Source organism: Rutilus rutilus (genome assembly GCF_951802725.1).
Source record: "Rutilus rutilus genome assembly, chromosome: 1".
NCBI lineage: Eukaryota > Metazoa > Chordata > Actinopteri > Cypriniformes > Leuciscidae > Rutilus > Rutilus rutilus.
The window spans coordinates 3,137,328-3,162,051 of NC_140209.1; the positions used below are offsets into that span (position 1 = coordinate 3,137,328).

Here is a 24,724-nt window from a genome sequence, read left to right on the forward strand (position 1 = left end):
CCCTTCTTTAGATTGAATGTTCAGAATGTGGAAGGTGGGACTGTGTGGTCAGATCTTCCACTGTTGGCAAAAACAGCTGTCCTGCCTATTATTTTTTCCTCTTTTTTTTTCTTCCTTTTTTTATTGTTACTTTCATACCTGTTAGCTAATGAATATGTTTGTTGAACATTCCCCTGAATAAATGCTGTGGGTAATTCACTGGATCCATAAACTATGGCTTCTCAATTTTCAACACTCTTTAGGAACATTTATGGAGTCTAGCCTACTGTATGCTTTATGTTTTAACTCATTCCTCAGTAACATTAAAATAAATAATAAATAAATGCTTGACATCCCTTTTAGCAGTACTGCTGCTTAATTTAAATTAAGCCACAAATTGGCATCATAACAATAATCTGCGAATACACATGCACTGCAAAGACACAATGTCAATAGCATAATTTATTTTATCTACTTACAGTTATCATCAGATATTCAATTTCATTGAAACGAATGTAACAAAATAATGTGGTCGTGGTCTGTGTCGTGAAATTAAAACACATTAAAACTTCCCTTAAATGCGTCTGAAACATTCAGCGGAGCAGCGACAGAGTAAACAAAAGCTTTTAAATCTGCTCAGTGAAAGATTCGCTGTGACGAATCTGTCACCGTTCAACATCTGCTGGAAATCCAGGTAAAACTATCTGCGTGCACGCGCGCATCCCCAGTTAACATGATCCCCAGTTGATCCGTAACACCGGCGCTGCACAGACCGATCGGTTTATGACATCAAAGTACCGCGAGAGCAATTCAAAAGCATAAGGAGCCGTCTACTTTCTATTCGCTCTCGCGGTACTTTGATGTCATTCACCGATCGGTCTGTGCAGCGCCGGTTCAAGTCGAACAAGCCTATAGAGAACGCACACACGTAGCAACACCCCTATATACACAGGGAACGCAATTAAAGGGCACTCCCCCTTCATATGGAGTAACCCGACCGAAATAAACAGTACTGCTACATTTTCAAAATGTGTTTACTTTAAACCACCATCAGGTCCAACTATATATTCAAGAACAGTGAGACATAGAACACCTGAAGCAATTGAAACATTGCAAATGGAATTAAATAAGTGTAACTGGGATGAGATTTATAGCTATGAAAATCCAAATGAAGCCTATGGTATTTTTTTAGAGAGATTACTAGAAATCTATAACAAATGCTGCCCATTCAAAACGATAGCATATAAATGTAATATGAAGAAACCGTGGTTTACTAAAGGAATTATAAAGTCCTGCAAGAAGAAAAATTTACTATACAGGAAATTTATACATTCCAGAACACAAGATGCTGAAAGCAAATATAAAACATATAAGAATAAACTAGTTAATATAATTAGAAATAGTAAGAAAGATTACTACACAAAATTGTTGACACAACATAGACAAAACATTCAGGGAACATGGAAGGTACTTAATGATTTAATACATAAAAAACACAGCAATACGGATAGTGTTAATTACTTTAATAAAGACAACTACACAATACGTAGTACGGAGGAAATAGTTAAAAGAGTTTGATGATTATTTCGTAAATATAGGCTATAATTTAGCAAAGAAAATTGTACCCATTCCAAACAATGGAATGGAAATTGGGCTTACATATGAAAGTCCAAATTTATTCTTTTTAAACCCAACCAATAAAGATGAAATATTGAAAATAGTGAAAGACTGCAAGAATAAAAAGTCAATTGATAATGATGGGTTTGATATGTTTATGGTTAAAAATATTATCGAAAATAATATTTATCCATTTACATATATTTGTAATCAATCCTTTAAAACTGGTATATTCCCAAATCAAATGAAAGTATCAAAAGTTCTCCCATTGTACAAAGGTGGCGACAAACATTTGTTTTGTAACTATCGACCTATTTCTCTGTTGTCACAATTTTCAAAAATATTAGAGAAATTATTTGTTAAAAGATTAGATAGCTATGTTGAAGTGAACAATATAATGAATGAATATCAGTTTGGTTTCAGAGCTCATAGGTCAACAACAATGGCAGTTGTTAAAATGGTAGAAAATATATCACAATCAGTAGATAAAAATTACATACAATCTGAGTTTTTTTAGATTTACAGAAAGCTTTTGATACCATCGATCACAGAATATTATTACATAAACTGGAAAAATATGGATTTAGGGGAAATGTACATTCTTGGTTAGAAAATTATTTAACAGACCGTTTCCAATATGTTAATTTAAATGGAGTTGCATCCTGTTTACAGAGAATTAATTGTGGGGTTCCGCAAGGCTCCGTTTTGGGCCCCAAGTTATTTTTGTTATATATAAACGATATTTGTAAAGTATCGGATGTTTTTAATTTCATTCTCTTCGCGGATGATACAACAAATTATTGTTCTGGCCCAAATCTTATAGAGCTTGTGTTGGTGGTAGAGAGAGAACTATATAAATTAAAGAATTGGTTTGATTTGAATAAATTGTCACTAAATTTAAATAAATTGAAAATGCTAAACATCCATGTATTGAAAAATATAAAGAAATTTGTGCACTTAAATACAAATTGAATTAAATTCTCTCTTCTAAAATTTCAAAATCCTTTCTTTATGTAAAGCAAAAATACTTTGAATTCGGTGATAAACCTCAGAAACTTTTAGCTCGACAACTCCGTAAAATTATATCTGAACGCACAATATACAAAATTAGATCAGACACAGGAGAAACTCTCACTTCTTCTAGGGATATAAATACTAAGTTCCAGACTTTTTATGAGGCATTATACTCATCCAAAGGATGTATAGACCCCTCAGTTATGGTTCAGTTTCTAGACCAACAGAATCTTCCCTCATTAAATCAAGAACAAGTTGACGAGTTAGGTGCAGACATTACTATTAAAGAAATATCAGATACTATAAAATCTCTAAAAGGCTGTAAAACTCCTGGTCCAGATGGATTTTGTAATGAATTCTATAAAGCCTATAATTATCTACTTTCACCTTATTTATCTAGGGTTTACAAACAGGCTTTTATAGATCAATCCCTGCCACCCTCTCTAGATGAGGCAATTATTATTGTAATCCCCAAAAAAGGAAGGAACCCAGAGGAACTGGGTTCTTATAGGCCGATCTCACTACTAAATACAGATCAAAAAATTCTGGCAAAAGCCTTGGCACATAGATTAAACAAAGTAATTAGAAATTTGGTGCACCAAGATCAAACCGGCTTCATACCAAAACGTAACTCTTTTTCTAATCTTAGGCGTCTCTTCAACATAATGTACTCCTCCAGAGGCCGGGCACAAGATTTAGCCATTCTGTCACTGGATGCGGAGAAGGCATTCGATCAAATTGAATGGCCTTACCTATTTGAGGTACTAAAGAAGTTTAATCTTGGAGAAAATTTCATTGCAATGATTAAATTGTTGTATTCTAGTCCATGTGCAAGAATTCTCACAAATCAAACAATATCCTCTCGTTTTAATCTATATAGAGGTACAAGACAGGGTTGCTCGCTGTCACCACTTTTGTTTGCTTTAGCGATTGAGCCCTTGGCTGAGGCCATTAGAGTCCATTCTGGTATCAAATGTTATAAAACCAGAAATACTGATAATAAATTAGCGTTATATGCAGATGATATAATTTTATTTATTTCTGAGCCCAATAGCAGCATTCCAAATATCCTTAATTTGATTAATTTATATGGTACATTTGCAGGATATAAAATTAATTGGGAAAAAAGTGTGTTGATGCCAGTCACCATCAAAGATTCTTCTTGGCTTCATCACTTGCCCTTTAAGGTTGCTTCAGAACAATTCACATATCTAGGAATAGAGGTGACAAAAAAGTTTTCCAATTTAGTTGAGGCTAATTTTCATCCCCTGTTGGTTAAACTTAAATCCATGATCAAGTTCTGGAGAACTCTTCCCATTTCTCTTCTGGGCAGGGTAAATGCAATTAAGATGATATTTCTCCCACAATTTTTGTACATGGTACAGAACATTCCTGTATTTCTGCCCAAATTTTTTTTCAAAAAATTTGACTCTATCCTGGTTCCTTTTGTCTGGGACTATAAAGTCCATAGGATTTCTAAACAGCACCTATGTAAATCCAAGATACAGGGTGGGCTCGCCTTACCTAATTTTCTCTACTATTATTGGGCGGCAAACCTGAGGGTTTTGACTACATGGATAGATTCTACTATGATAGGGGAGAGCTGGCTGATGCTGGAACAGGAGGAATGCTTCCCTTATTCCATTAACGCAATACTTCTATCACCCACAGGTATAGTTCACTTTATAATCACAATCCGGTTATTCATAATTCTATTCGTATTTGGAAACAGTTAAAGACGCATTTTAAATTCATCCAGATGTCTTTCCTGCTCTCTATCTCAGCTAACCCCTCCTTTTGCCCTTCGACGTTAGACAATGCATTTGAGATGTGGAAAAATTTAGGGCTATGAAGTATAGGGGATCTATATATTAATGGAAATTTTTTTTTTCTTTTTTTTTTTTCTTTCATTCTTATTTGTCAGGATGTTAGTTTTATTTGTTTGCATAAAAAAAGTGTAGTTACAAATGATTTTCTGCTAAAAGACCAAATAAAAACATTTAAACCATAAATTTAAATAAATTGTCACTAAATTTAAATAAAACGAAATTTATGGTATTTAGTAATAAAGAGATAAATAATGAGATCAGGATTACTATTAACGAAAATGAAATAGAAAGAGTAAATCATATAAAATTTCTTGGAGTAATTATTGATTGTAAAATGACATGGAAACCGCATATTTTAAACATTCAAAAGAAAGTATCAAAAACTATTGCAATTTTGTATAAGTTGCAATATATTTTGAACAAAAATGCATTATATTTACTTTATAGTTCACTTGTCACACCATACTTAACGTATGGTATCGAAATATGGGGAAATACATATAAAACTAGAACCAATCCAATTTTCCTATTACAAAAGAAGGTTATCAGATTAATTAATTATGCACCTTACAATTCACCAAGTAATTCACTGTTTATTCAATCAAAAATTTTGAAGTTTTATGACTTAGTTGATTTGTACACGGCAAACTTTATTTACCAAGTTAAACATAATAAAATTCCCAAAAGCTTGCAAATATTGTTTACCCAGCGAGAAAGTAATTATAATCTCAGAGGACTATGTATATTTAATCAACCACAAGTACATTCTACATTAAGAGAACACTGTTTATCAAATAAAGGAGTTAAATTATGGAATAGTTGCTGTAATGAGTTAAAACAAGCCACATCTCTTTTTCAGTTTAAAAATATTTATAAGAGAATAACAATGGAAAAATATTCAACAGAATGAAAATTAATTAAATAGGCTTGCTTCTAGTGTGGACAATGGTTCATTAACGTGTTAATTTTATGAACAAGATGTTGTCATTAATGTGCTGCATTTATGATTCTAAAGTTAAGGGCAGGCGCAATAAGCTTTAGCTTCTGCCTGCACCTGGTCATCTATTGTGTTTTATGTTTCGAATGATTTGTTTGAATGATCTGTAAATGACCAAACCGAAATAAATGAAAAATGAACCCCTAATAAGAATGAAAGCTTTTTGCCAGTTATAGCGCCACCTATGGTCCGATCTGCATGAAACTCGATATGCTCATCAATTTTGGTGAAGTTCTGAGTTTTCCTGGGTCAAACGGTCTAAGAGTTATGGGCTATTTTGTACTTTTGGTTGCTGTAGCGCCACCTATGGGCCAATTGGGGTCATACTCTGATAGGTTGTCCCCAAATTCAGGCCTACCATCTGGCCAGGTTTCAAGTCTCTAGGCCTTACGGTTTGGCCTGCACGATGCGTTTTACAAATCCTTACAATTACAATAGGGTTTCAGCACTTCGTGCTTGAACCCCTAATAAGAATGAAAGCTTTTTGCCAGTTATAGCGCCACCTATGGTCCGATCTGCATGAAACTCTGCATGCTTCTTCACCATGTTATGACACATATGCTCATCAATTTTGGTGAAGTTCTGAGTTTTCCTGTAGGATTTATAGGCTTTTGAGTGTATTTTTTGTCACGCCCCTTTTCTAAATGACCCTGTTACAGCCACCCAAATGCAAAAGTTCAACTTTGTTTCGATAATTATTGATCTAGAGAGTCCAGAGAATTGTCCTAGACTGGTCTGGTTCCGATCGGGCGAAAAACCAGGGACTAGTTCGCAAAAGTAGGTTGGACAAAATACTCTGATAGGTTGTCCCCAAATTGAGGCCTACCATCTGGTCAGGTTTCAAGTCTCTAGGCCATTACGGTTTGGCCTGCACAATGCGTTTTACGAATCCTTACAATTACAATAGGGTTTCAGCACTTCGTGCTTGAACCCCTAATAAGAATGAAAGCTTTTTTTTATAGGCTTTTGAGTGTTTTTTTGTCCCGCCCCTTTCCTAAATGACCCTGTTACAGCCAGGCAAATGCAAAAGTTCAACTTTTTTTCGATAATTATTGATCTAGAGAGTCCAGAAAATTGTCCTAGACTGGTCTGGTTCCGATTGGGCAAAAAACAGGGACTAGTTGGCCAAAGTAGGTTTTGGACAAAATTGCCCATAACATTTTTTTAATTGCCCATAACATAATATTTCCCCACGTAGATCAAAGAAGCGCTTCAGCACAGCACCTCTGCTTAACCATCTTACTTCAGTGTGGTATGGCAGACCATGGGTAATGTTACAGTCACTGAGAAGGCTGTCAAACTGACGATGATTGAGACCTCTGGCTCAGATGAAATTAACAGTTCGGACAACCACCTCCATGACGCGATTCATTTTTAACGACTTGCAGCATAATGCCTCCTGATGCAAAATGCAATGAAATGTCCAAAAATCAGCCCCTCCATTTGCAGCTTGTACTTTCTCTCTGAACTTTGTCACAACACCTGCCTTTTTCCCGATCATTGATGGCGCACCATCTGTAGCCAGGTTTACGGTGCGGGACCAGTCCGCCCCGACTCTGTCCAGCGCTCCAACGACGGAGCGGAAAATGTCCTCAGCTGTTGTGGTGTCGGTCAGAGGCACCAACTCAAGAAACTCCTCTGTGACAGTCAAAGTCTCGTCAACTCCACGAATATGGCCAGTTGAGCGACATCCGTAATATCAGTACTCTCATCAATTGCAACAGAAAATGCCAGAAATGACTCCACTTTGCGTTTCAGTTGGCTGTCCAAATCTGCCGATAGTTCCGAAATCCTGTCTGCCACGGTATTTCTCGTCAAGCTAATATTGGCAAAAGCTTGTCGCTTCTCAGGACACACAATTTCGGCAGCCTTCAGCATGCAATTTTTAACGAACTCCCCCTCACAGTACGGCTTTGATGCTAATGCGATTTCGTTAGCAATTAGGTAGCTGGCTTTCACTGCAGCATCACTGACCTCTCGGCTCCGGGTGAAAACAGATTGCTGTTTCCTCAGACCCACCAACATTTCATTTACCTTCTGTCTTCTCAGTTCTCCGTGCAAGCTGTTGTATTTTTCGCCATGCTGAGTTTCATAGTGGCGCCGAATATTATATTCCTTAAGCACCGAAACTTGCTGCGTGCACACCAGGCACACGGGCTTCCCATTCACCTCCGTGAACATATAGGAAGAGGTCCATTTTTCTTGAAAAATCCGACTCTCTGTGTCCACTTTTTTTTTGACAAAGACATTTCGCTGATGAGGGTGCCAGGGCCAACAGAAAAGCGGGTAAACTGATAGAACAAAACACCACTCAGACCCTGAAGCTCAGAGCAGATGGCGCGCGTGCCTGTATGATGTGACGACGTAAGGGCGTCGGGGCCAATGTATTGGCGTGATTCTATAAGGCTTCAGACAATCGGCACACCCAGAGGGCGTTCCCACTGCGTCTTAAAGCTACGCAGCGTTGAGTGAACCTATGAAAGGGAACTGATAGAACCAAACGCCACTCAGACCCTGAAGTTCAGTGCTACTATCTGCTGTTAGTTCCGCCGAAAATGAAAATGATTTTTTTTCATATTGCAGATTTATCCCCCGGGCCGGACTGAACCCCCTGGCGGGCCGGTTCCGGCCCGTGGGCCGTAAGTTTGACACCCCTGATCTAGATGTTCTGTGTTTGACAGAAACCTGGCTAAAACCAAACGATTACATTACTTTATTGTGTCCACCCCGCGAGATTACTGTTATAAACATGAGCCTCATCTGAAAGGCAAAGGTGGAGGTGTTGCTGTAATTTATAGTAATATTTTTAGAATTACTAAGAAGTCTAGTTTCAAATATAATTCTTTTGAAGTGTTGGTGCTTAATATAGCAATATATAGTGCAAATGATAAATCACATTTGAGATTTGTGCTGGTTACTGTATACAGGCCACCAGGGCACCATACAGACTTTATCAAAGAATTTGCGGACTTTCTATCAGAGTTAGTACTGGCTGCAGATAAATATACATTTAATATACATGTAAGTAACGAAAAAGATGCATTGAGATTGGCATTAAAAGACATTCTTAACTCTATTGAGCCCCTTTCACACAGCGCTTTGAACCCGGGAAATTGCCGGCAAATTGCCAGAGTGCCTTCTGTGTGAACGCAAACACGACCCGGGATTGATGCCGGGATCGATGCCGGGTTGGGGACCTAGTAACATTGCCGTGTTCAGTCCCGGAACGCGTGATGTGTGAACAAAAGCAGGAATAATGCCATGACGTAGTGATGACGCTGAAGCGCGGGATCGTTCGCCAGCTGTGAAACGGTACGTAATGCGCAAGTTTATGATCGAATCAGAGTAAAAAATGCACAAGCGTGGTTTCTCTAGAGAGAAATCGCAGCTCATCAGCAAACTTAAGACACTGCTGAGACATTACAAGTCACATCGATGTCACGTGTCTTTACGAGATTTTTACGGGTTGTGTGTGAACGCACTCTCTGATTCCGGCAAATCACTGGCAGTGTGAATGAACCAAAATCGAACGAACCCGGGTCAAATGCCGTGTCACTTTATCCGTGTATTTTCCGGAATCTCTGTGTGAAAGGGGCTTTGGAGTTAGACAACGTGTCAGGACCTACTCATTGTTGTAATCATACTCTAGATCTAATATTATCACACGGAATAAATGTTGATGCCGTTGAAATTCTGCAGCAGAGTGATGACATCTCAGATCATTATCTAGTCTCGTGTAAACTTCATTTAGCCAAGGCTGCAAAGTCGACTCTGTGTTATAAATATGTTAGACCTATCACTTCTGCCACTAAAGTTTGCTTTATTAATAATCTTCCTGATCAGTTTCATCATCTCAGCAGTAGACCTGCATCTCAGCATCCCAGATAGCTTAGAAGAACTCGATATTGCGACAGAAACTTTTAACTCTCTCTTTTCCAGCACTTTAGACACAGTTGCTTTGTTGCGCTTAAAGAAGATTAAAGAAAATAGTCCAACGCCGTGGTATAACGAGCACACGCGGCCCTTAAGAGAGCAGCCAGAAAAATGGACCGCAACTGGAAGAAAACAAATCTAGTGGTATTTCGCATTTCATGGAAAGAGAGCTCGATTGCATACAGAGAGGCCTTAAAAGCTGCTAGATCTGCTTATTTTTCAACCCTATTAGAAGAAAATAAACAAAACCCTAGGTATTTATTTGAAACAGTGGCTAAACTAACGAAAAATAAAGCTTCAAGCCCAGAAGTTTCCAAGCAGCACAGCAGTAATGACTTTATGAACTTCTTCACTTATAAGATTGATAATATCAGGGACAAAATTATAACTATGCAGTCGTCTACTACAGTATCGCATCAGGGAGGGCATTGTAGTCTCCCTGAGGAAAAATTTGATTCATTCATTGCTATAGGAGAGGAAGAATTTACTAAACTCGTTAAATCATCTAAATCGACAACATGTATGTAAGACCATATTCCGACTAAGCTACTGAAAGAGATGCTTCCAGAGGTCATAGATCCTCTTCTTAATATCATTAATTCATCTTTGTCATTAGGATACGTACCAAAAACATTTAAGCTGGCTATGATTAAACCGCTTGTTAAAATACCGCAACTTGATCGTACAGAATTAGTCAATTACAGGCCGATCTCGAATCTACCTTTTCTGTCAAAGATATTAGAAAAGGCGGTATCCTCACAACTATGTTCCTTTTTAGAAAGAAATTATATCTGCAAGGATTTCCAGTCAGGATTTAGACCGTACCATAGTGCCGAGACAGCTCTCATTAGAGTTACAAATGATTTGCTCTTATCATCCGATCGTGGTTGTATCTCTCTATTAGTGTTACTCGATCTTAGTGCTGCATTTGATACTATTGACCACAACATTCTTTTAAATAGACTCGAAAATGATGTTGGCATTAGTAGAATTGCATTAGCATGGTTTAAATCATACTTATCTGACCGTTATCAGTCTGTAGCAGTAAATGAAGAGATGTCTTATCGATCACAAGTTCAGTATGGCGTACCACAAGGCTCAGTACTAGGACCGCTGCTGTTCACTCTGTACATGCTACCCTTGGGAGATATCATTAGGAAGCATGGCATTAGTTTTCACTGTTATGCTGATGATACTCAGCTTTATATTTCTTCACGCCCTGACGAAACTTACCAATTCACAAAATTAACGGAATGCATAGCTGATATAAAAAATTGGATGATTAGTAATTTCCTACTACTTAATTCTGAAAAAACAGAGATTCTAATTATTGGACAAAAAACGTTCTCACGTAATAACCTAGAATACTGTCTAACACTTGATGGTTGCTCTGTCGAGTCTTCGTCGTCGGTTAGGAACCTGGGTGTGCTCTTTGATACCAATCTTTCATTTGAAAGTCACATGTCTAGTATCTGTAAAACCGCATTTTTCCATCTTAAAAAATATATCTAAATTACGTCATATGCTCTCATTGACAAATGTGGAGCAATTAGTCCATGCGTTCATGACATCAAGGCTAGATTACTGTAATGCTCTACTGGGTGGTTGCCCTGCACGCTTAATAAACAAACTACAGCTAGTTCAAAACGCAGCAGCTCGAGTTCTTACCAGAACCAGGAAGTATGACCATACTAGCCCGGTTCTGTCAACACTGCATTGGCTCCCTATTAAACATCATATACATTTTAAAATATTGCTGATTACTTACAAAGCACTAAATGGTTTAGCTCCGCAGTACTTGAGCGAGCTCTTAACGCATTATAGTCCTTCACGTCTATTGTGATCTCAAAATTCCGGCCAGTTGATAATACCTAGAATCTCAAAATCGACTGCTGGCGGTAAATCCTTTTCCTATTTAGCACCAAAACTTTGGAACAGTCTTCCTAACATTGTCCGGGAAGCAGACACACTCTTGTCAGTTCAAAGCTAGACTAAAAACACATCTCTTTGACCTAGCATACACACAGCATTGACTTCTGTAATTCAATGTTAGGCTGCATAGATTAGGTCAGCCGGAACCGGGAACACTTCCCATAAATCGTGATGTACCTGTTACATCATAAGAAGAATGGCGTCTACGCTAATATTAGTCTCTCTGTTTATACCGAGGTTTACCGTAGTCCGCCGGATCCAGGCCGTATCCAGATCTGATGATGGACCTGCGCCTGGACGCAACGACAACGCAATCCTGTGTCCACTAGTCCCTCCCCTGTGAAGGCCTCCCTCCCCTCCCTTTACCTATCTACAGATAAAGCGTTGTCGAGATAATTCCGGTTCGCGTGGCTACGTGGAAGCGATAAAAATGATGTATTATACATTTTAAGGCAGGACAAGTAGTTTGTTGAGGGTTGATTAGAAGGGAAGGACTACACGCCTGCGCACATATATTCAAACGCACATACAGTGGGGAGAACAAGTATTTGCTACACTGACGATTTTGCAGGTTTTCCCACTTACAAAGCATGCAGAAGTCTGCAATTTTGATCATAGGTACTCTTCAACTGTGAGTGACGGAATCTAAAACAAAAATCCAGAAAATCACATTGTATGATTTTTAAGTAATTAATTTGCATTTTATTGCATGACATAAGTATTTGATACATCAGAAAAGCAGAACTTAATACTTTTAAGTTTGCAACTTTGCAACTGCAAAAACTTTTGTTTGCAATTACAGAGATCATACGTTTCCTGTAGTTCTTGACCAGGTTTGCACACACTGCAGCAGGGATTTTGGCCCACTCCTCCATACAGACCATCACCAGACCCTTCAAGATTCAGGGCTGTCGCTGGGCAATACGGACTTTCAGCTCCCTCCAAAGATTTTCTATTGGGTTCAGGTCTGGAGACTGGCTAGGCCACTCGAGGACCTTGAGATGCTTCTTACGGAGCCACTCCTTAGTTGCCCTGGCTGTGTGTTTCGGGTCGTTGTCATGCTGGAAGACCCAGCCACGACCCATCTTCAATGCTCTTACTGAGGGAAGGAGGTTGTTGGCCAAGATCTCGCGATACATGGTCCCATCCATCCTCCCCTCAATACGGTGCAGTCGTCCTATCCCCTTTGCAGAAAAGCATCCCCAAAGAATGATGTTTCCACCTCCATGCTTCACGGTTGGGATGGTGTTCTTGGGGTTGTACTCATCCTTCTTCCTCCAAACACGGCAAGTGGAGTTTAGACCAAAAAGCTCTATTTTTGTCTAATCAGACCACATGACCTTCTCCCATTCCTCCTCTGGATCATCCAGATGGTCATAGGCAAACTTCAGACGGGCCTGGACATGCGCTGGCTTGAGCAGGGGGACCTTGCGTGCGCTGCAGGATTTTAATCCATGACGGCGTAGTGTGTTACTAATGGTTTTCTTTGAGACTGTGGGCCCAGCTCTCTTCAGGTCATTGACCAGGTCCTGCCGTGTAGATCTGGGCTGATCCCTCACCTTCCTCATGATCATTGATGCCCCACGAGGTGAGATCTTGCGTGGTGCCCCAGAACGAGGGAGATTGACCGTCATCTTGAACTTCTTCCATTTTCTAATAATTGCGCCAACAGTTGTTGCCTTCTCACCAAGCTGCTTGCCTATTGTCCTGTAGCCCATCCCAGCCTTGTGCAGGTCTACAATTTTATCCCTGATGTCCTTACACAGCTCTCTGCTCTTGGCCATTGTGGAGAGGTTGGAGTATGTTTGATTGAGTGTGTGGACAGGTGTCTTTTATACAGGTAACGAGTTCAAACAGGTGCAGTTAACACAGGTAATGAGTGGAGAACAGGAGGGCTTCTTAAAGAAAAACTAACAGGTTTGTGAAAGCCGAAATTCTTACTGGTTGGTAGGTGATCAAATACTTATGTCATGCAATAAAATGCAAATTAATTATTTAAAAATCATACAATGTGATTTTCTGGAATTTTGTTTTAGATTACGTCTCTCACAGTTGAAGTGTACCTATGATAAAAATTACAGACCTCTACATGCTTTGTAAGTAGGAAAACCTTGTTCTCCCCACTGTACCTATAGACTGAACTCGTAATACGCATGTGCACGTCATCTGCGTTCTCACTGGTTTGCGTTTTTGAAGTTTGCGTAGAAAGAACTTAAGAGTTTTCTGTTAAAATGGTGTCGTGTTAGTGGCCCCTAAGTTAATAACTAATGATCGTTGCGACGGAAGTGAATCAATCAAACTAAATTTAGCTGGACAATAAGTTTATTCTAGAGCTGCTATAAAGCCAAAACAATCTCTGTTACTTAAATTTCCTATTATCAATGTAAAGCTGCTTTGGAACAATCTACATTAAACATTAAAAGCGCTATATAAATGAAGATGACTTGACTTGACTTGACAAACATGAGTAAAATGTATTAAAAAAAACTGCAAAACATGGCGGATATGCGCGACCGACGGTGAGAGGTTTAGATAAAGGTTTGATTGACTAATCAAAGTTTAACCTGATAGAAAAATATTTATTTAATATTATCCGTGTTATATTCCATCTGTAATAACAATGTGGACTTTTATAAAGATCCGTTTGGCCATTAACTTTTAAATGCATCATTATGCATTAATATGAGGAGAGTCTCTGCATGAAAGACCCGAGACTGCAGATAAACATGCTTCTGCATTTCTCTCCGATAGAGTAGGAAATCAAATTAAATGAAATTTGGATGATTTTAACTGTGACAAGATGATTGACAGGTCAGTTTACTGTGTCAGGATGTGACAGAGAACAACCGGTAAAGACGCAGTTGTATGACTGAATAATTTGTCCCAAAGCTTGTCTACTCTTTTGCTACACACTTAAAAATATCTACTTTTTCGGTAACACTTTACAATACGGGTGCACTAATATGCATTAATTCATGCTTAACTAATGCACAGATAATCATGTGTTAATGTATGGCTCATGAAGAACTAAACCATTAATTAATGATTACTGCATCAGCAACTAATAAAGATTCTATATGGTTAATATATTAAGTAATATATGAATTGTTATTAAATGTGTCAATGTATTAATTTAAAAAAAAAAAAAAATCTATTAATTTCTTAATATATTTTATTAACTAAAAGTGTAAATTAATGCATTAATTACCACAATTGGTCAAAGCAATGTACTTCAACTTCCAGTTGTCTGCTTTAATTAATCATTAACTAATGATTTGCAAATGAATCATTATGTTATAACTTTACTTGAGGCACATGACTATTAACTAATTGTTAAGTAATATGCCATTTATGGGTTTTGACAGTTGCACGTGCAGTGAAATTTCAAAGAATGTGTTTGAAGGATGGGTGAGTTGGGCTGCACACAAATATCAGCACACCAGAATCTGAACTCCTGATGCTGTTACACTGTGTTTAAACTGGACGAGACCAGCTCTACACTGGACATGACAGACCATCGCAAGTCCATTTGTCCTTCGTAACAGAACTAGCACAAGAGCTCGGAGTACGTCAGAAATAGAGAGTGGCATCAGTTTACTGTCGGGGTTTTGTCGTGTAGCATCGCGCCACATCCAGTGTAGTATCACTGACTATAATGGATGTTCTGTTGTCTTTGTCCAGTCTAGACACAGTGTTATGAAATAGCAGAGCTCGACCGCATGTTCTCAGTGTACCACGACCTCAAGCTGAATCTGAAAAAATGCTATCATTTCGAGATTAAAGTCGAAACGTTTCGAGAATAAAGTCGAAATGTTTCGAGATTAAAGTCGAAACGTTTCGAGATTAAAGTCGAAACGTTTCGAGATTAAAGTCGAAACATTACGAGAATAAAGTCGTAATATTTTTAAAGGTGCTAATCTAACATGGCATTACCATTTGTTTTAGGACGTTACAAAATATACTGCGCCGGAATAGACTTTACAGGCGAAAACACTTTTCAGACTGGATGGAGGTAGCTTTATATCTGAGGAAATAACGGGATCCGGCCAAATGATTGGATACAGAATGATGCACCTAAAATGTATCCAGAACGGTGAAGAGGGAATCAGCGCGGATACTGTTAAGTGTTCTCGACCCAGATAGTGTTGCCTATTATAGACGAGCACGAAAACACGTCAAAAACACTGCCGCATAAAGTTGCGATCAGATTGTGAACCTTCTCCGGCAGAGTCTGTGCTTGTCTATAGGCGACGCCATGATAATGCATGTTGGTAGATTGGCACCTCGAATTTTCTTTTTGTTGAAAGCCCAGATAAAAGTAAAAAGCTACTATTTTGTGTAGATCCATGTCCGAGGCAGTTCGACTTCACAAGTGCATTTATTTACACAGACACAGACACACACACACAAAATTCAGAATTGGAAACACGCCCTATGCACCAGTGGACGCGCGCCGTTATGAATGCACACACACGCAACTTCTATAGAAGACTGTATTCTCGAAACGTTTCGACTTTAATCTCGAAATACTAGAATTTTTTTTTTTTTTTTTACGGATTATGATTTATTTTTTGGTAGGCCTACTAGAATTTTTTTTTTTTTTACGTTGCGTTTCAGGGCTTCCGTAGCCTGTCCCCTGAACACACTGTAAAAAAACGCGGTCTCTCTAGACACCACAGGCTCCACAAACGGCAACAAAAACAAACTGGGCTCACCCGCACCACGAAACATAATAGACAGTGTTTCAGCCAATAACCGACAAGAAGTATTGGAGGGTGGGGTTTGGAGGGTTAGTGCACATGCACGTGAAGGGGGTGTGGAGGAGAGAGAACAGAGAAGCATGAAGAGGGAAGTTTGAATTATGGCCGACACACGACCAAAGAGACGACGTTCCGATGAACAAATTGCAAAGAAGAGGGACAAGGATAAGGAACAAGGATAAGGAACGCGTGAAGTCCCGAATTTACATCGGAAAAACCTTCGAAAGGTGGCGAGAACTCCGCCGGCAGAAGGGCTTCCAATCCGACATAGTTGCTCTATTTTTGCAGAACAGGTAAATCCATTTTTCTTTCTAAATTGACGTTCATGTTCGCCAAACCAACACAAGGATGTAATTAGCTAGAACTATGCAGTCAGCGTTAACTTTGGTGAATACAACATGTATGTTTCTAGCAGCGATCAATCTCTATTGTAAATGATCAAGCAAATTCACAGTAGGGCGACAATGTGTGTGAACGATTGTTTTCATCCACTGTTTGACGTGTTTGAATGTTCATTTATAGGCTATTGACAACTTTGACTAAATTTGTTTACGCCGCCGCCGTTGTTTATGCTCACTGGGAAACGCGAAGCTAACGTTATCTTGCTATTATTGTGTCCTTGTATGGGAGCTATAGTTATAACCTCAGGTGGTGAAGCGATTTTAAGATAATGTTTCTCTTTTTCTGCATTCTGTTCTGCAATATATAAAAGCATTTATCTAACTTGGCGACATTACACATTGAATGAAGTATCAGTAAAACTTTGTTTGTAGTGACTATTTGGACTTTCCTTTATGTCGGAAGGGAGGGGAGGAGGGAGGAGACGGGATGAGGAGGAGGGAGGGTCTAGCTAGCTTCCGTTTTGTTTGACAACAATTCGAATGTCAACAAGAAGTCACGTCTCCCGGGATCGCTTAGAGCACCTTTAATCTATAAATCATTTAGAATCTTTATTAGTTGCTGATGCAGTAATCATTAATTAATGGTTTAGTTCTTCATGAGTCATACATCAACACATCATTATCTGTGCATTAGTTAAGCATGAATTAATGCAGATTAGTGCACCCGTATTGTAAAGTGTTACCGTATGATCTGTGTGTATCAATACACAACTCTGAGATCACAACGTCAAGTCAAGTATATTTGTATAGCGCTTTTCACAATACAGATTGTATCAAAGCAGCTTCACAGTATTAAATTAAAATAATACAACAAGGTTTGTTTCTAGTGGAATTTATTGACTGATAAAATCAAATTAAATATCCCCAAAATATCCCCATGATGTGTATCCCCATGACAAAATATCCCCCAACGTGAATGTGTGCAAGAATAAACTGAGCATGTTCAAATGAACTCTTTCCAGACTAATTCCACTAAATGTCTTTAGAGAAAATACAGATTTCTTTACCTGTGAGAAGTGAAGAGAGAATGATCAGTCCCAGCAGACACAGATCACACTTATCAGCCATTTTCTGTTTCTGTCAGTCTTCCTCTTCATTATATATAGTTACAGCTCCTCCTTTAAACATCATCAGCTCCTCCTGTGGTTATTAACTTCCTCTCATCTGACCAACCGAGTGTTTAAATCCGTTGCTTTATAGTGACATATATTGACATATATAGACTGGGGATTTTGCTCTGTGGTCTTTAATGTTCTTGACTCATAGTGACACTCAACTTTCCTCTACAAAACCCCCATGTAATGTATTGAGTGAGCGTCGACAGCACACTCATCAGTCTAAACGCTTCCCTCCTAAGCGTCAGGGACCCTGGGCCTAAGATAATGCTGGACCCTGCGCCTCAGAAGCAATCCTGAACATCCAGGAAGGAAGAGGGGAGGGTTAAAGATTTGGCTTAAAGAAAGGCTGTCACATTTTTCGCCATTGGCTTGCTTATTTGGGGGAATTTAATTTAATATTAAACAATAATATTGATCTGCCTGCATTGACACCATTATATGAGAACTGAACTGAGCTTGACGATGACATCACAGTTTTCTCCAGAGCAGCTATGTATATAAATTAACTAAATTAATAACTTTTTTACAACAAAAATGAACCATCACTGAACTTACTTAAGCTGGACTGTGATGCTATTTTCTTCTGGAAACAAACTTTGTTGCATTATTTTCCTGTTATCACTGTAAAGCTGCTTTGAAATAATCTGTATTGTAAAAAGCGCTATAGAAATAAAGGTTAAGTCTCGCCGCGGCCGGACCATCCTCCAAAAAGTCTCAAGTGTTCCTCCAAACACCCTGTTCAGTTTCGGCTGTTGGAGTAGATGTTGCAATTTCAAGCTGTGTTCATGTTCATGACCCATGCAATTGACAAGCTGTTAGCACTTTTCCTCTTCCAAATCCCACGGGCGTCAGCTCCCTGCCCAAATGCAGCGAACTGTCTCCAGAAATAATTCAGCCCCGGGCCGAGACGTGGAAAGCCATCCCAGGCGTGTCAGAAAGGGTACTGGACACAGTGACACGAGGCTACTCGCTCCAATTCGCTAGCAGACCACCCCGATTTCTGGGGCATAGTTAACACCTCGGTAAGGAGCGACATGTATGAATCGCACCCTCATGAGACAGCTGTTCAAGATGATAACTTTGAAACAAATCCTCTCTAAAGTACGGCCAGGGGATACGACTTTCATATGCATACTTTCAGTAGCCCCATGGCCAATACCCCTGAGGAAAGACCTTCTTCCCCGAGGAACTGGACAATCTGTCATCCCCAGCCCGAGCTGTGAGCCCTCCATGTGTGGCCCCTCAACGCAAGCTTACGGACCTCCCAGCGAGAGTCCCAAACTCCATCTCTGAGTCTAGAGCCCAGTCCACGAGACGCTTCTTTACCCTTAAGCGGTCTATTTTCTTCACCTGGTGCTCAGCCCGAGGCAATATAAGACTCTACTTCATGTAAAGTACCGCTGGTGCTTTTCTTTTTACAAGAGCTGCTGGACGCGGGTCGCACCCTCTCCACACTGAAAGTCTATATGGGGCCCCATAGCTCCCGTGGCCTGCCAATCGTTCGGTAGAAGCAACCTGATTGTTCGCTTCCTGAAAGGGGCAAGGAAGCTCAAAACGCCTCGTCCTCTTACCATACCCTCTTGGGACTGATCAACAGTCCTTAAAGGAGAAGTTCACTTTCAAAAAAACTTTTGCTGATAATTTACTCACCCCCATGTCATCCAAGATGTCCATGTCTTTCTTTCTTCAGTCGCAAAGAAATTAAGGTTTTTGATGAAAACATTCCAGGATTTCCCCCCATGTAATGGATTCTATTGGGACCCAAACGGTAGAAGGTCCAAATGACAGTTTAAGTGCAGCTTCAAAGGGCTTTAAACGATACCAGATGATGAATAAGGGTCTTATCTAGCGAAACGATCGGTCATTTCCAAAATAAATAAAAAAGTTTAAGTTTTATAAGCACAAATGTTCGCCTTGCTCTGTTCTGTGATGCGCGTTCGTGACGTCACGTAATACGCAATTACGTTGAAAAGGTCACGCTTGAAAAATTTCTGTCCTGAAGAAAATGTTCTTTTTGGCTTTTTAATATTAAAACACCCAGGATACGCACACGAAATGGGCATTTTAAACGATAAACTGACACAAATACATTTGAAAATGTGTATATGGTCCTCCTTCCGCACATTTGTAAACACGTCAAGCGTGACCTTTTCAACGTAATTGCGTATTACGTGACGTCACGAACGCGCATCACAGAACAGAGCAAGGCGAGCGTTTGTGCTTATAAAAGTTAAACTTTTTTATTTATTTTGGAAATGACCGATCGTTTCGCTAGATAAGACCCTTATTCATCGTCTGGTATCGTTTAAAGCCCTTTGAAGCTGCACTTAAACTGTCATTTGGACCTTCTACCGTTTGGGTCCCAATAGAATCCATTACATGGGGGGAAATCCTGGAATGTTTTCATCAAAAACCTTAATTTCTTTGCGACTGAAGAAAGAAAGACATGGACATCTTGGATGACATGGGGGTGAGTAAATTATCAGCAAAAGTTTTTTTGAAAGTGAACTTCTCCTTTAAGGCCCTCAAAGGGCCCCTGTCGGCTACTTTCGCTCAAGACCAGAGTCATGCTAGCCTTAGCATCGGTCAAGCGAGTGGGTGATTTGCAAGCACTCTCCGTCAGCGCTTCCTGCCTTGAGTTTGGGCCTAACGACTCCAAAGTTGTCCTCAAGCCCAGGCATGGCTACGTGCCCAAAGTGCTCTCTACTCCATTCAGAGCACAAGTTATTTTGCTGTTTGCTTCCCCTTGCGGAAGACGAGCGAAACCTACAGTCGGAGCAGCTCTTCGTATGCTTCGGTGGCCGCACCAAAGGGCTTCCAGTCACGAAGCAGAGATTCTCCTGCTGGATAGTGGACGCTATTGTGTTGGCCTACGCTTCGGTAGGCCTTCAATGCCCCATCGGAGGTATGGTCTCTTCCTGGGCGTGGTCCAGTGGTGTGTCTATTGGTGACATCTGTGCGGTGGCCGGCTGGTCCTCGCAGTCCACCTTCACCAGATTTTATAGCTAGGATGTCCCACAAATCCTCTCTGTCTAATTGGATTTGACCTCTGAGTGAGCTCGATCTACCATTTACCTCTCTGGAGGCTCCGACCACAGTCTGAGCCCCTTCTGATCAGGCGCAATTCTGCCCTCTCTTACCCCTACTGCCCTTAAAGATGCAGAACATGCCATTCTGCTTGAACATAGCAAGGCGTGATTGGACTGGTTCCTTGTAGCGTTTAGCGACGAAATGCAAATAAACGTCTCGAAGGAGAACATATCGGTTCTCTGAGATAACGTTCTCTGCACTAGGTGCGCCGCTTCACCATATTAATTATTGTTGGGTTGTGAATCATTGATATTCGTAACTTAGTCCCACCCTCAGAGTTTAACACAACTTATGTTCCGCTTGAAAGCTGTGGAGGGCTCGTGTGTATTCAAGCATAGATGAGTGTGTGTAACTTTGAAAGTAAGTTTAATTTTCACATATACGGTCTTAAACATTGTTTGTATCGATATTTGTTGTATTATGTGTTGAAACATTCTGATGTTGAGTATATTCGTATTTCCGTGAAGCTAATGTTAGCGGTATGACTGTGTGCATTATCTTTGCACGTGTGTTTCCATGGGCGCTGCATAAGTGAAATAATGTCAAGTCAAGCCACCTTCATTTATACAGCGCTTTTAACAATATAAATTGTTTCAAAGCAGCTTTACAGTGATAATAGGAAATTACAGTAACAGAGATTGCTTTGGCTTTACATCAGCTTGTAGGATTGAAAATAATCCAAGATATTTTCTTTACTGTTTCCACCGCCTCTTTCTAACACAAGGACCATTTGTAGTTCCTAAAGGCGCAGAGGGGCTGATAGTGAACAAGGCTTCCTGGTTCTGGTAAGAACTCGAGCTGCTGCGTTTTGGACCAGCTGTAGTTTGTTTATTAAGCGTGCAGGGCAACCACTCAATAGAGCATTACAATAATCTAGCCTTGATGTCATGAACGCATTAACTAATTGTTCCGCATTTGTCAATGAGAGCATATGACGTAATTTAGATATATTTTTAAGATGGAAAAATGCGTTTTTACAGATACTAGACACGTGACTTTCAAATGAAAGACTGGTATCAAAGAGCACACCCAGGTTCCTAACCGACGACGAAGACTTAACAGAGCATCCATCAAGTGTTAGACAGTATTCTAGGTTATTACGTGAGGAAGTTTTTTGTCCAATAATTAGAATCTCTGGGTTTTTTTTTTTTTCAGAATTAAGTAGTAGAAAATTATGAGTCATCCAATTTTTTATTTCAGCTATGCATTCCGTTAATTTTGTGAATTGGTAAGTTTCGTCAGGGCGTGAGGAAATATAGAACTGAGAATCATCGGCATAACAGTGAAAACTAATGCCATGCTTCCCAATGATATCTCCCAAGGGTAGCATGTACAGAGTGAACAGCAACGGTCCTAGTACTGAGCCTTGTGGTACACCATACTGAACTTGTGATCGATAAGACAGCTCTTCATTTACTGCTACAAACTGATAACGGTCAGATAAGTATGATTTAAACCATGCTAGTGCAATTCCACTAATGCCAACATAATTTTCGAGTCTATTAAAAGAATGTTGTGGTCGATAGTGTCAAATGCAGCACTAAGATCGAGTAACATTAATAGAGAGATACAACCACCATCACCAACATTTGTGACTCTAATGAGAGCAGTATCGGTACTATAGTACGGTCTAAATCCTGTGAGGATACTGCCTTTTCTAGTATCTTTGACAGAAAAGATAAATTCGAGATCGACCTGTAATTGACTAATTCTGTAGGATCAAGTTGCTGTTTTTTAACAAGCGGTTTAATCATAGCCAGCTTAAAGGTTTTTGGTACGTATCCTAGAGACAAAGACGAATTAATGATATTAAGAAGAGGATCTATGACCTCTGGAAGCATCTCTTTGAGTAGCTTAGTCGGTATAAGGTCTAACATACATGTTGTCGATTTAAATGATTTAACGAGTTTAGAAAATTCTTTCTCTTCTATAGCAATGAATGAATCGAATTTTTCCTTAGCGAGACTACAAAGCTCTCCCTCATGCGATACTGTAGTAGATGACTCCATAGTTATAATTTTCTCCCTGATATTATCAATCTTATAAGTGAAGAAGTTCATAAAGTCATTACTGCTGTGCTGCTTGGAAACTTCTGGACTTGAAGCTTTATTTTTCGTTAGTTTAGCCACCGTTTCAAATAAATACCTAGGGTTTTGTTTATTTTCTTCTAATAGGGTTGAAAAATAAGCAGATCTAGCAGCTTTTAAAGCCTCTCTGTAAGCAATCGAGCTCTCTTTCCATGAAATGCGAAATACCTCTAGTTTTGTTTTCTTCCAGTTGCGCTCCATTCCTCTGGCTGCTCTCTTAAGGGCCTGAGTGTGCTTGTTGTACCACAGCATTGGACTACTTTCTTTAATCTTCTTTAAGCGCAAAGGAGCAACTGTGTCTAAAGTGCTGGAAAAGAGAGAGTTAAAAGTTTCTGTCGCAATATCAAGTTCTTCTAAGCTATCTGGGATGGTGAGATGATGAAACTGATTAGGAAGATTATTAATAAAGCAATCTTTAGTGGCAGAAGTGATAGGTCTAACATATTTGTAACACGGAGTCGGCTTTGCAGCCTTGGCTAAATTAAGTTTACACAAGACTAGATAATGATCTGAGATGTCATCGCTCTGCTGCAGAATTTCAACGACATCAACATCTATTCCATGTGATAATATTAGATTTAGAGTATGATTACAACAATGAGTAGGTCCTGACACGTGTTGTCTAACTCCAATAGAGTTAAGAATGTCCTTAAATGCCAATCCCAATGCATCTTTTTCGTTATCTACATGTATATTAAAATCACCAACAATTAGGGCTTTATCTCTCTTATCAGTACTAACTCTGATAGAAAGTCAGCAAATTCTTTGATAAAGTCTGTATGGTGCCATGGTGGCCTTTATACAGTAGCCAGCACAAATCTAAAACGTGATTCATCATTTACACTAGATAGTGTTACATTAAGCACAAACACTTCAAAATAATTATATTTAAAACTAGACTTCTCAGTAATTCTGAAGATATTACTATAAATTAAAGCAACAACTCCCCCTTTGCCTCTCAGACAAGGTTCATGTTTATAACAGTAATCTTGCGGGGTGGACTCATTTAAAGTAATGTAATCGTTTGGTTTTAGCCAGGTTTCTGTCAAACACAGCACATCTAGATTATAGCACATTATGCACAGCACATTATAATTATGTAATCATATCATTAACAATAAGTGCTTTTGAAGTAAGGGATCTAATATTCAGCAACCTGAGCTTTATCATTTGTTCATCCGTATTATATCTGTTTTTTATTTGTTGAACATCAATAAAAATTTTACCCTTAGATGGGTTTGGAAGTTTTTTGTATGTCCTTATTCGGGGAACAGACACAGTCTATATGTGATGATATCTAGGTGAAAGAGGCTCTATGTGATGGGATTTATCTGACCTTGGTGACGTGAGACAGCTAGCAGACGGTCGGTTTAGCCAGTCTCTCTGCTTCCTGACCTGAGCCCCAGATTGTCATGGTTGAGCTCTAAGACTATGTGCCATATTACTAGAGAGAAGAGCAGCACCATCCCAGGAGGGATGAATACCATCTCTTTTCAACAGGTCAGGTTTGCCCCAAAAACTTTTCCAATTGTCTATGAATTCTATATTATTTTGCACACACCACTTAGACAGCCAGCCATTGAGTGAGGACAGTCTACGAAGTATCTCATCACTCCTGCGAACAGGAAGGGGGCCAGAGCAAAAATGGAGACATATCAAAGACAATTGCGGAGGTTTTATTTAGAAAATTAGTATCAATCATACACAGTGTTGGGCAAGTTACTTCGAAACTGTAATGCGTTATTTATTACTTATTACTGTCATTTCAAAGTAATTCGTTACATTACAATATTACTGTATTTAAAATGTAAGGCATTACACTACTATTGCATTACTTTTAAGTTACTCTCACCCAAATAACTGCAAATATGGATTTGGAAATCTAAATGTAGCTTATGATGCTCAATTAGCTCATTACACATCCAGTAGAAGGTGATGTGGTATCCGACTGAGCTTGGACCCATAAG

The 24,724-nt window shown here is 39.3% G+C and overlaps 1 protein-coding gene across 1 annotated transcript in view; it reads right to left on the reverse strand.

The window, feature by feature from the left end:
* The window catches only part of LOC311302270 (uncharacterized protein), a 47,375-nt gene extending 29,746 nt beyond the window's left edge, over positions 1–17,629 (reverse strand). The window contains exon 1 of the mRNA XM_084427999.1: positions 17,470–17,629. Within this exon, the coding sequence (XP_084284125.1) occupies positions 17,470–17,530 (61 nt within the window). The 5' untranslated portion in view covers positions 17,531–17,629. The remainder of the gene's footprint in view (positions 1–17,469) is intronic.
* Positions 17,630–24,724: the final 7,095 nt, after the last annotated feature.